General features: G+C 38.8%; 1 protein-coding gene across 2 annotated transcripts in view; it reads left to right on the top strand.

Moving 5' to 3' along the window:
- Nucleotides 1–12002, top strand: part of MYRFL (myelin regulatory factor like) — a 160456-nt gene extending 148454 nt beyond the window's left edge. For both annotated transcript variants that reach the window (XM_089674114.1, XM_089674113.1), the window contains 3 exons: nucleotides 6767–6875; nucleotides 8987–9061; nucleotides 11834–12002. In XM_089674114.1, coding sequence (XP_089530240.1) covers nucleotides 6767–6875; nucleotides 8987–9061; nucleotides 11834–11920 — 271 coding nt within the window. In that variant the 3' untranslated portion in view covers nucleotides 11921–12002. The remainder of the gene's footprint in view (nucleotides 1–6766; nucleotides 6876–8986; nucleotides 9062–11833) is intronic.
- Nucleotides 12003–13616: the final 1614 nt, after the last annotated feature.

Raw genomic sequence — 13616 nt, 5'->3', positions numbered from 1 at the left:
GGGAAGTGTATGTTCCCGGAGTTGGGAACTCTCAAGTGGATTTTCTATTTAGGGCCCAATTAGACAACGAGTGGTCTCTCCATGCAAGAGTCTTCGATTGGATTCTGATCCACGGAATCAACCCCGAAGTAGACCCATTTGCCTCTCCATGCAGCAACAAACTAGAGAAGTATTACATGAGGGATTGTTATCCCCAGGCCAGGATAGATGCCTTGGTGGATCAGTGGAGGTTTTGCAAGACTTATGTGTGTCCTCCAGGTCCAGTCATCCTCAGGTTTCTATGAAGACTCAGGGCAGAAGAGGTGGAAATAGTGGTGGTAATTCTGTACAGAACAAGCCATGGTTCCCCTTGCTGGCGCAGCTCAGCATTCAGGATCCAGTCCCTCTGCCTCTCAGGCCAGACCTTCTATCGCAGGAGGCAACACTACATCCTTTCCCAGTTCAGCCTCATCTAATGGTCTGGTTCTTGAGGGGGGGGGGACTGGAGGCCCTAGGCAGTCCTGCTGAAGTCATCCCTACTCTGATGGATGCCAGTAGAATGAGTACCAACAAGGTTTATGGGGGAATCTGGTCACAATTTGTAGAATGTGTTGGTTAATGGTGGATCATACTGTAATCCAAGAGTTCAGGATTTCCAGGGATTCCTGCCAACAGTCTTAGACCTCGCTTGATCAGTCAGCTCCCTTAGAGTACAGGTGACAGCCGTGTCAGCCTTTACTGTGGTGTCATGGGCCAGACACTCTCTTGTTTGCCAGTTCTTTAGATGAGTGGTAAGGCTGAGACCTCAGAGAAAGCCAAGATTCCCTAAGTGGGACCTTCCTCTTGTCCTTGATTTTCTCTTGGAAGCTGATATAGAGTATACAGGGCCGACCACAATCAAAGAGCTTTCAATCAAGTCTGCCTTTCTCGTGGTTATTGCGTCAGCAAAAAGAGTCTGCAAAATTGGAGCCCTCAGATATAAAGAACCGTTCTTTACATTCTTCCTAGATCAGGTGAAACCTATGCGCAGCTCAAATCCCAAGGTAACAGTAGTTTTCCATGAGAACAAGAAGATTGTTTTTCCAACATTCAGAACCTCTTGGCGTACTAACGTACACCCGCTGGATGTGGGGGAAACTCTAACGCTGTATCTGCAAGCCACAGCTCCCTTCCGACTGATTATCTGTTTGTTCTCTATCATGGGAAGAACAAGGGAGATCATGCCTCATCTAGCTCCATTGCAGCATGGATCATTCAGGCCATCCAGATGACCAACAGAGCTAAGGGTTTGGCTCCTCCAGAGGAGGTGCTTGCACACTCAACCAGGCGGCTTCGTGGCATGTTCCCCGGGATAATTTGTAGAGTGGGCTTGTGGTCCTCGATCAACACCTCTATGGCTCAATATTGTGTAGAGCCTGCTTCTTTATCCTGTTAATTTTGGTTTGTGAGTCCTGTCTGTGAACAGTGCAAATTAAAACTTTTTGTTCAGCAACTGCCCACCTGTGTGTATATGGCTAGTTATTTTCCATACGTATGCTGCCAAGGAGTCTGTCAGGAAAATGGAAAATTTCCTATCTAATATTTACCATAATTTTCCTTTCCTGATGGACTCCATGGCAGCAGTAGTAACCTCTCAATGGCATGAGTAGGCTATTTATGAAAAGAGGCCTCTGGCTCTGAGCAAAAATTTATGGGAGTGGGGTCCTATAAGACTGGATTAGGTGGGGATAAACCCATACGTAGGCTGCCATGGAGTCCATCAGGAAAGGAAAAATTACGGTCAGTATTTGAAAGGAAATTTTCTGTTTTTGCAACTTACTCCTTAGTTACCATTTCAGTATTGATTGAGCATGGCAGTACCTGATTAGAAAGCGTCTACAAAAAAAATACCCAGTTATCTGTGATCCTGATGGTCCAGTTGTGTCAGGCAATGATAACCTAAAGTCTTTCAAAACCTCGACCGGAGTCTAAATGGGACACGTGTTGTGATTTCAATGCTTGTTCTTCAAAGCTTGCCATTATGGGTATATTTGTTAAAATATGAAGGAAAGATGGTTCTTATTGTTAACACAATATATGTAAAATTGACTTTTTAAAAATAAGCGAGTGGGGGCATGAGTTTATTTGGTAAAGAATTTCCTTTTTAAATTTTGCTAATAAAAGTACTTGAATTCTAATGGAATTTGTGTAAGTTGTGCATCAAAAATCTTTCCTATAAATTTTTTCCCCTAATGTACCTATTTTCTTTACTTAATGATACAGCTGCTGCGAGAACTGTACATATGTACATCTATAATTGCAAACTATATTCAGTTTTTTGTTTTTTTTTTTAAATATTGATCTCCATCAAGCCAGTCTGTTTTTGTATGTATTTTTAAAAAATCTGTGAAAATACTATGTATATTCCTGCTAATCAAGTTTCCAACATATTCAGCCAAATATCTTGTGCAAATTAGACTGCCTCTCAATAAGCAAACTATTTCCAACAGTTTGTCTTTATTTTTTACCATTGATCCAGCAAACTTGGGCAGCCAACTGTAAGATTTAACTTTAAACCTGAAAGACTATTTCACATAAATCGCATGAACACAAGTGTCCAGTACAAAGCTTAAATCAGTTGTAAAATAAATACCTCTCATAATCTGTGTCACTACTCATGTTTTGCTATGCTTTTCAGTGTGACAAAAAAACCTGTTAGTCACAGCCTTACTTGTGCTGAAAGTTGGCTTTGTTGTTATTTGCAATAATCTTCTTTATTGTTCAATTACTCAGACTTGTCATTCCCTTGACACATTGCAATCTACTTGTTTTCTCATTTAAATCCCCATGACTGCTAAGGTTTTGTTTATTTATGCACAGAGGCATGTACAGTCCAATCTCCACTTTGATGTGAGCTTTACTATCCTCTGTAGAAGAACACTCAGGAGAGCCCTTGACCCAGTTGTCATCTCACCCATTTCTCATAAGGATTGTAAGGAATTATGGTCAGGCCTCTGCACCAGTAGCATTTCAACTAGTATAGGCTGCTATGTGGGATAAAGACACATTTATTTTTAATACCTAGTCATTCAGTCGTTATATGGTATTTCCTGATGGAAATGATGGCTTAGTGTTTTTCATAGTATTACTATGATTAATTTTTTTTTGCTTTATTTTGTAAACTGTTTAATTCACTAAACATTCTAAAGCATAAGTTCCAGATTTGCAGACAAGAGCTTCCTTATTGGGAGACCTAGGGTACTCAAAAACACATCAAAAGGTGCATACAGGCATATCAGGGTGCCTGCTTTTAATTACAGGGGTTAGACAAAAAATGGAAACACTACATGATTTGCAGATGTGAAAGTGACGACATGTTTCACGTTGAAAGTGGAAGTGATGTAACATTCTTTTGCTTTCACTGTGATGAGACACCTAGCTAACAGGTGGGAAGCCTCACTTTTGTCATTCACTGCGTGAAGCAAAAGAGTATTTCATAACTTCCGCTTTCAAAGCGAAACATGACATCACTTTCACAACTACAAATCATGTAGTGTTTCCATTTTTTTGTCTAACCCTGTAATTAAAAGCAGGCACCCTGAGATGCCTGCATGTACATTTTTGATGCGTTTTTGCGTGCCCTATGTCTCCCAAACTGATGGAACTCTTGTCTGCAAATCTGGAACTTTATTGTAAAAATCACTTCCTAATTGTAGACTGGGGAAAGAAATAGTCTATGTCAGGTTCTTATGGGTGTCCTTGTTCTTGCTGGGGAGCTTTCCCCTTACTTTCTGTATCGTTAAGCTCTGATTTCTGGGCAGAACATAGTAGGAAAACTTTTTTTAATAGAGAAACAAACCACAATAAAAGACCTATTTAATAAAGTAAAGAGGATTAGATAATTTCTTAGGTTTTTATTTAAGTATGTTTCCAATAGGGGAAATTATCCCTCACTTTGCCAGACTGGAAAGTATGGGCATTCTCCTCTATTCCTGGGCCTGATTTGTGGGGACCCTTTTTGTTTTCTTAAATACCCTGTATTTATATTATGTGGCTAATTAAGATGAAAATAATGCTTTGCATACTTCTTTAAATAAGCGTGTAGAGCAACCCAGATGCCGAGGTAACCAGTTAAATTCTGGTAAAATACTGACCGATGTGGCCATAGAAAACACTGTTATCAGCAGGTGTGAAGCATTTTGGATTAGGGTGGTGAAACAAAAAAAGATATCTGAATATTTGTGACAAAGGGACATCTGGATTTCTGCACTAATGGTGGTCTGGTCTTCAGTTGAAGTACAAACACAATTTTCCTAAAGTATTAACACTCAAAGAACTTCAGCTATTTCATGTTCTTATGGAATGCATTATTTAAATAATCATAGTCCATGATTTTATAAAGATCCTTTATGCTTAGTAACTGTTATAACCTCCTTAGTAGAAATAACTTCCAGCAAATGTTTCCTTTAGCTGCTAATCAGACTTGCCCAATGAGGTCAGGAGGAATTTTAAGGCCATTCCCATTTACAAAACTGTTTCAGTTGATTTCTATTTCTGATACTACCAGTCCTTACCTGAAAAATTCTCTCCGAGCCCTGACCACAGCATTCCACCTGGGCTGAGTGTGGACTGTGACTTGCTATTCCATTATACACATTTTCTTATTTTTATGATCAAGATTTTAAATATTAAGCAAAGAGGTACATAATACAATAACATTTGACAATGATGTAATGAGAAAGACAATATTGATTACCCCATACTAAATATACGCCAAGCAGGAGATGACATAAAACAAAGTAAACAGCTGTTCATCAGGAATCGTGTCTTGAGACTCCTTGTCTTTAAGAAAACCAAAAGGCCTGCTATCCAGCAAAAAAATAAAATGAGAAGCAAAGAAAACAATCTGAAAGAGAGAAGGAAAAGGAGCAGAGAAATAAAGAAAATAATGTCGGCTGGACTTGTACATGTTGTGCCCCAGGATCTCAGGTCTCCTCAAATTATCCCACCTTATCATTAATCATTAATTAACTTTTCATGAATCATAATCCGTGAGATTTTGTGCTTGACCTGCTGTAAAGTTAGAGGATTTATTTGGGCAATGGGTATCACTGCATATTACAAGGCGTTGGGTATTGGGCCATTAAGCAAAGTTTTATTAGGATGTTGTTGTATAGGTAATTTTGTGATTCGTCCTGGGGTTCTGAAGTGGGGTCTGAAGACTCAGATAATAAAGACCTCAAAAAAATGGGAAATTTGATGAAAGCTAAAATATTCCTAATGAAGCATTTTTAGTTTAGAAAGACAATGGCGTAGTGTGAAGGATCCAGCAGAAGTTAAGTATTTCCATGTACAATATAGCCCTTTTATTAAGCCACCATTTGAATGCTCTAGCATCTACTCCTGAAGAAAAATTAGAGTTATTTAATAAAGGAGCCTAGTGAGGTGAATTCAGAGTCAACAAATGTGACAACGTTGGAGCCATGAACGGAGGTCGCTACCTATGAGATTTCCACATCACAAAATCTATAGTGAGGGGTGAAATAGTCTCTAAAACAACAAAGGCGGCACCCTTCTGGAATAGACAATGAAGAGGCTCAGCAGCTTGGTAATAGTCCCAGTTTAGGAACCCCTATTCCCTCATGAGATCTGAATGAAAACAAGACCCTTTTTGTGAGACTTTGTCCCTTCTTTCCCCATATGCAGTGTATCACTTTCTATTGAAACCTCATCAAATCTGAATGTCTAGTTGGCACTGACAGATATTGAAAAAAAACTGTATAGAAGCCTGGGCAATATAGTCATTTTTACTGTTATTTCTTATTATTTCTTATGTTATTATTTCTACCTATGGACAATGGATCAAAAAGCGATCAGTTAAGAAATTCCTCTTCCAGACATATAAATAGTACAGGATAGTTAAGATGATAGTGCCATGGCCGGAAAGGGGTAAGGTGAATTCCCAAGTATAGGAGCGATGTCTTTCCAGATAAAAGGAAAATGTTCCTGCAGTCTATCCAACATTTCCTTAAGGACATTATTGTTCATAGCCATCGACTTGGTCCCATTCACCCTGAGGTCAGAAATGTCTCTGATATCATGTATAATATGAAGGATGTTGGGAATTGAAGAAACAAAAGCAAATCATCCACAAACAAAGCTCATTTAAGAGTTTTGGGGCCACACTCAACAACTTTTATGTTCAAACGTTCTCATATAACTAAAGTCTCAGTCACAATGGGCTTGGAAGTATAAGTATACAGACTTTGGAATTTGTAGGAAATGGGGACCAAACCCCCATAGTTCCAGGATCTGGGAAAGATTAGTCCACAATACTGAATTAAATGCCTTTTGCAAATCAATCAATAGCTGCAGGCCTTCTTTTGGGGGGCAGCTCCATCCCAATGGGACTACATTTTCCTATTTTAATGCCATTCTGTGTGGGTTTCCCCCAGTGTTTCAAGTGATTGTTTTGTCCTCTCGCTGAACTTTTTTTTTTTTAAGCATCAGGTGAAGGTCCACAGTCCTTACATTCTCCCAAAAAATTTGATACAATTTTCAATTCATTACTACTTCTATGATAGCAAGCTGTTTGGTGCCCTGAGTTATGAGGCTTAATCCTCTACTCTACATTTAAATTTATAAGTGGAAATACAAATCTTTCAAAAGTTATATGTTAATATGCTTATTATGCCTTTATTTAAAGTTATCTTAAAATATCTGATGAGTTGTAATTTATCTGAATTTCTTCATTAATGCTGTGCTTTTCTTGTCATTAATTTGTGTTGTATGCTATTCCTGCTTTTAGCACTACAGAGCCACTGATTGTCTACCAGTGTAAGGTGATTCTGGGGAATATCTGTAACAGAGGTGTTCATGTAAGGAAAAAAAGAGAGGATTCTCCAGAGGCAAGTCAGGTAAAAACTGTAAACTGGACTAATAAAAATAAAAACTGGTGGAAAGAATAGTAGATGGCGGCGGAGCCCTCATTATGTCACAATCGTTTGCAGCATGGTAAAATCCCATAGGGTCACTTCTTACACTTAGTCACATGTCTCATTTGCTGCAAGAAACTGTAATTGGTATTATTAATTGAAATATGTCATGATCATTTGAGAAAATTGTGGACACTTCTGTTTTCCTACATACATTTAACAAGCTAAATCCATTGAACTGAAGTTATTAATTTTTTTTTAATGGGAAACATAGTTTTGTGACTTGCCATGACTTATCAGATGACAAGGTCATATTAGTTATCTTAAAGTGGTTGCAGAGGCAGAAGGTTTTTTACCTTACTGCATTCTATACAATAAGGTAAAAACCTTCTGCATGCAGCTTCCCCCACAGCCCGCTCTAAATACATACCTGAAACTGATCTTGATCCAGGAATGTGCACAATAGCCAAGGCTCTTTCAGCTCTCTCGCTCCTCATTGGCTCAAATGAGGAGCCATTGGCTGCTACTGCTGTTAATCAAAGCCAGTCAGAAGGGAGGGGGATGGGGTCAAGCCCTGCTTTATGTGTCTCATGGACACACAGAGCAGGGATCAGGAGCAAGCACACTTGAGTGCCTCAATAGCAAGCTGCTTGCTATGGGGGCACTCAGCGGGGGAAGGGTGGTTGGAGCCAGGAGTGGTGGCAGGGGACCCGAGAAAAGGAGGATTAGGGCTGCACTGTGCAAAACCATTGCACAGAACAGGTAAGTATAACATGTTTGTTATTTTTATAGAAAAAACAACCCCAAGCCTTACAATCACTTTAGCCACTTGCCCTACAGGGCACTTTTACCCCCTTCCTGCCCAGACCAATTTTCAGCCTTCAACGCTGTCTCACTTTGAATGACAATTGCGCGGCCATGCAACACTGTACCCATATGAAATTATCTTTTTTTTTTCACACAAATAGAGCTTTTTTTTGGTGGTATTTAATCGCTACTGGGTGATTTATTTTTTGCACTATAAACAAAAAAAGAGCAAAAATTGCATTTAGGGTGATGTTTTTCATTAGTGTAGGGAATATTACATATACATATACTTTTACATTTGAATTACTGCACAACAGCACTTTAGTGTTGGAGCAATTATTGCACAATATTTGGTTTTGCACACTTTATGGTTTTCTGAACTTAATTATTACTTGTCAGGTGGCTTACAGAATTTAGGCACATTTATCACTTTATTTGAATTAAAGAGACAGTGCAGTGTTTGTTTTTTCAGTTTGTACATATCTTGTATTCACATAAAGTGGTAACTGCAGTCTCTCTTATTGTTGCACACCAAACAGATTATTTTGGTTTGTTTTGCATTTTAGTTCAAGTCAAATGCTATATGCAGCGTCCTCATTTTAATTACATCGGTAGTTTTTCTGACCATTTCAATATTTTTAGGGCCATTGAAGCAATTATGACATAACATTATTAGAGCCTATGGTGACGGAATATTGTTTGCTTCTCTCCCTATACAATCTATGGGAATTCAAAAGCAGCTGAGGCAGGTCAAATGCACTTGCAGTGAATTCTGAATGATCTCAGCAGCATCAAAGAGTCAAAGAAAAGTGCACTGCTCCATCCTTTAAGTGCTCCACTCAGCCATCAGATGCTGGAACCGGGTACTGGGTTGGAGTCCATCACTCTGCCACACATCACTCGGTATAATCCAAAGGTAGTACGCACACAGATGATGTCTTCACAGGCAAAACTTCAATCGGCCAAAAAGCTTCCTGGGGGTGGCCCTAAGTGCAGGACCATGTACTGAAGATTGTCGGCTGATTAAAGTTTTGCCTGTGAAGACATCATCGGTGTGCAGCTTTTCCTGTGCATTATACTGAGTAATGTCAAAAGAACACTGAATTTTCCCATCAAAGACTGTCTGCACAATTTGTTAAACTGTTTAGGAGTTTTTATCAATTTAGTCATTTTAATGTTACTTAAAATATTTGTTTGCTTTGGTATATCGGTTGATTTGCTTTATTATCTCTCCTTGATTTATAAATGTATTTACCTAGTCCTTCTAAGTCATTCTTATGTCATAGGGTCTTCAGCATCACTGGATCCTCCCTGTAGCCTATCTATTTGACAGTGAATACCATTTTCGTGTGGCCACTCCGGTAAGTTGCCCTAAATGTGCTTAGAATACAGCTAATAAATACAATAAAGAACACAGCTATTATCTATGTAACCCAATGGTAGTCAGTAACTTCCTAGACTCTATTATTATTATTACTAATAGTGATGGCTGAGGATGAGCAGCACCTGCTTTCATGGAGGATTACATTACACCTTTTTTATTCCATACCCTATACAAAAACTAGGAAATTAAAACCATTGTTTGCTCTGTGTCATATCTATATCATACCTTTGAAGATGAGGGGTGGTTTTCAGTTGTAGTACAAGATTACATTGGAGGCTTAGTGGTATACCCACTGTTCTCATTGGAGACACCGATATTTAGTGCAGCTACTCCTTTACTGTTAATGCTATATTTATTTTTTATGATGTAGGGTTTTATGCAATTATTGGAATAGTTTACTATGTGGCCCCAGAGTATTTGCGTCCCTGCCGGGCAGACTCACCCATCTGTTTGTCCTTGTGATTATTGTAACAGAGACAAAAGTGAGGGGAAATCTAAAAGCAAGAGCAAGTGGTGAGAATGAATCGCCCAATGAAAACAAATGTTCCTTCGACAACTAATTCTGACAACACACACATGTATCTAACAGGTTCTTCCACGCTTTACAACATTGATGATACATTTCCCACATCAGCTATCAAAATACCTAAACAGTGGCTGCTTATGTTTGGATGAAGCTATTGTTTGGCCAACAATTTTTCGCCCGACTCCTATGAGTTTCAGTGGAAGGATATCAAAGTGCGATGCCTGCTCTGGTCCAACAATATGCTGGCTGAACATTCTCAGCTAGAAGGCTTTAAGGTGGGAGAGGGCGGGAGTCACAGCTCTGTTTCAGCCTTACTCTGATGGAACCCTAAAATCCTTTCAACAGCTGTGTTCAGAGTTCAGTTTGGAACAAAATTGGTTCTATCATTATTTCCAATGGTGCCAGGTACTCCATATGTGGGGCTTGATAATGCCTTCTACCTCCTTCTCTCTCACGCTTTTTTTTTTTTTTTTTAATAAACTTACCAGGGCTGAGTCTACTAAAGGGCTTATCTCATCAGCATGCATGTAGTTGTTGGCAAAATGTCTCCTTAAGTTTCCTCTCCCCTGTAATCGTAGATGCATTTGTGTCCCCTTTCTAAGGAGCTTTGGAATGATCTATTGCAGAGCGGCCAGATAGTTTCACTCTCTCCAACACATAGGGTGACACAGCTTATTGTTTTGCATAGAGTATACCGTACGCCTGATGTTTTTGTATAGAATAGGCCTCAAGAATAACTTACACTGTGCCAGATGCAACCACTGGCATGGTAACCTTATTCATTTACTGTGGAGAAGCCCAAAGCTTAGACACTACTGGCATGGTGTTATCGCACCCTTAAATGATCTATATGGTACTACCCAAGCCCCAATCTAATTTTATATATCTTAGGTTTTGTGTATTCCACTATGTGGTGTTCTAACTTAACTTCAGCAGTCATCACTCTTTTTTGCACGAATACTGATTACTTTACAATGGGTATCTGCTAATCCACCAACAGTAGATGAGTGGAAATCCAAAATGAACAAATATATTCTGTTTGGGAGAACTACTTTTTAATGGTCTATGCAAGTTTGATGCAATATGGTCTAGCTGGATAGATGTGATGTGTCCGTTGATTATTTTTTGTTGAGAATGCTACATTTACTGTGACTTGTAGGATAACTGTCCGCTTATTCTATAGTATAGAGGTGTACAGGTGTCATATCCACTTAAAGTGATTTTTAGCCCTCACCTTTTAAAACAACACATTCAATTTAAAAAAGAAATGAAAGGCAAAACATTTGTGTATAGATAGAAAGTGATCACATACCCTTTGTTCTCAGTTGCATAAGAGCTGGGGGAGGAGAAACAGCAGAACACTGATCTTCCCAGTGATAAGCTGTGCAGAGGGCTGTGTCAGGACAAGAATGATCATTGGATGAGAGCACATTGAGTTCCCAGCAGAGCTAGAGAACAGACCATGCTGTGCTCTCCTGCCTAGTGTGGTCAGTTTTAAATAGGAACGCAGAGAGCCTGGCAGGAACACCAGGGATTTCACACAAAGAAAGCAATACAAAGAGAACAGGGTACTTTTTCATAAAAGTACATGGTACAGCAGGCACATATCATGAATATGAATTGTTGGGTTTATATATTCTTTAATGCTTGAGGTGATTGTAGCCGTATTAGTGCATTTGCACTAAGCTTGTCCTCAAAATTGTATGTTAGTGCAAATAAAAAACGTATCATGGACAGTACTCAATTGTTCCTATATTCTTTAAGAATGGTACTCTGTGTTCAGTGCTGTACTTTGGCCTTCATGTCCTTCTTTTCTCTTTGTTGTTTTTTTTTTTTAGTTTTACTATCCTGTGTGACAACTTGTCTCTTTGATGTTATATACTGAAAAATCACTCGACTTTTAAATAAAAATGTAACTCATCTTCTCTAAGTGCAATGAGGTGCAATGCATTGTGGAAATGCACACATTTCTGCAATCCACAAATATGAATGGGTCCTTATGTATAAACTCATGGTAGGAAAGAGCCTGGAGAGAAGTGGTTTTCCCTCATCCTGCTGGCATCCAGGCATTTTTTTTTCTTCCTTCCTATAGGAAGTTAAAGAAGACCATCAATAAATTTAACGTAGCACTTTGATTCAGCAGAGAAGAAAAAAAGAAAGGAGAAAAACTAGGAAGCAAATATTTATATAATATTTATATTTTTTCCTCTTTTCATTTTATAGGATCTTGCAAATTGTTCAACGGATCCAAACTTTGCTGGAATCCTGTACACAGACTATCATTTTTACTTTTATCGAGACTGCAACTAGAACTCCATGTCATTTTTTGTTTAATACAAAACAATTACAATAAATAATTATTGTGTTGTCCTGGCTTGCGCAACCCACATTATGTCTGCATCATAACTACTGTATCTCATTTTTACTTTGTTACATTATTTTTATTTTTTAACTGATTAATGTAATATGAAGCAAATAGAGAGTTGAAGTGTAAATAGTAAAGGGATCCTTGTTTTCTGTTATCTAGTTTAACGATCCTCCAAATGAACACCGTTTCTTATGATCGTGCTTCGTACAAAATGTATCATCAGATTGTATTGAATCTTGTACAGTGCTTCTGAACACAGTGAAAGGTAGTGTAGACTATTGTATTTGGAATTCAGAGTGACAAGGTATGTTACGTCTAATGAATCCTGCATGTTTCAGTCCAAAATCCAGAAAATGTCTTACAAATAGAAATTACTATATTGCTTTATTTTCTAAGCACCAAATCGAGTATGACACGTTGCATGTCAGCCCATTCCAAATACAAGTGCGCCATTCATTTACTGACCAAATGGGAAATTTGAAGTTAGCGAATTTCTTCATACCCGCAACTGTGTTTCTTAAAGCTGAGCTCCAGGTTGATAGAAAATACACAAATGAATGCAGTTTTGTATTCATTAAATATATTTTTCAAAGGAAAACATGGTATCATCCTCTTGCATTCTACTGTATAGTGGAGCTCGGACTGGGACAGGGAAGAGCAAGGAACCAGTCCATTGTACTACAGTGCTCATGTACTATCAAGAGGCATGTTGACAGGAGAGGAAAGAATAATGTGCCAGAGAGATGAGCTCATCAAGCCCAGGCTGGAGGAGGGTAAAGACCTGTAAGTATAACTAAACTGCAGTAAAGGAAAATCAGATTTTCTGCCCTTCAGAACAAGACTGTGCTGTGTGGCAGAACTATGCAAATCTTAGGAATGCATGAACAGAAATGCAGATCCTTTGGCAGGTAAACCCTTCAATGTGTTTTATCTGTGTATTTAGTTAGTTGTTTGGCTGGAGTTCAGCTTTAAAACTTATTCTTTTTTTAATAATACATTATTTCCTTTTTCTACAGTTACAGTAAGACTCCTTCCCCACAAAGGATTTAAGGGTCAATTTGTTAGATAGAAGTCCTCATCGTGTATGCATTGCAAAAACTAGAAGTATTTAATATTTCTTAATTACAGCTACATACTGTATATTCCTCTTAATCCACACTAGCTTTTCTAAGAAATTAACAATATGCCCTGCATTTTCCCTAACTGGTTTGATGATGCAGTTTCTATGAGCAAATTTAGAACTAATTTATGGAGGCATTTTTAACCCCCGTTTTATAATAAATAGTAGGCAGCCAGTATAGAACTCTTATTCCCCAGAATGCAGGCACCAACCACCTGCTTGGTAAACCTTACCCTGCCCCCTCTCATGTATCCTACTATTGCTACTTGGTGATGGTAAGGCACATGATGTAGACAGGAGTCAAAGCAAGCAAAACTCATTGGTGTTTGTACATTGGGGTGCAGGTGCCACATGGACTGCTGTTCATGACACGCAAGGATCTTTTAAACAAAAATAGACTGTGGCATCGCTATGGGGGTGCGGGGGGTACAAGACCGCACATGGGTGACACCAGAGGTGGATGCGGACTGACCATTCGGGGACAGTGAGGGGAGAGAAGCAGGAAGTGGCATCCTCCG

This window comes from Staurois parvus, unplaced genomic scaffold, assembly GCF_062004578.1.
Source record: "Staurois parvus isolate SC_StPar_1 unplaced genomic scaffold, SC_StPar_1.0 ptg000147l, whole genome shotgun sequence".
Lineage (NCBI taxonomy): Eukaryota > Metazoa > Chordata > Amphibia > Anura > Ranidae > Staurois > Staurois parvus.
This window is presented reverse-complemented; position numbering and strand designations above follow the sequence as displayed.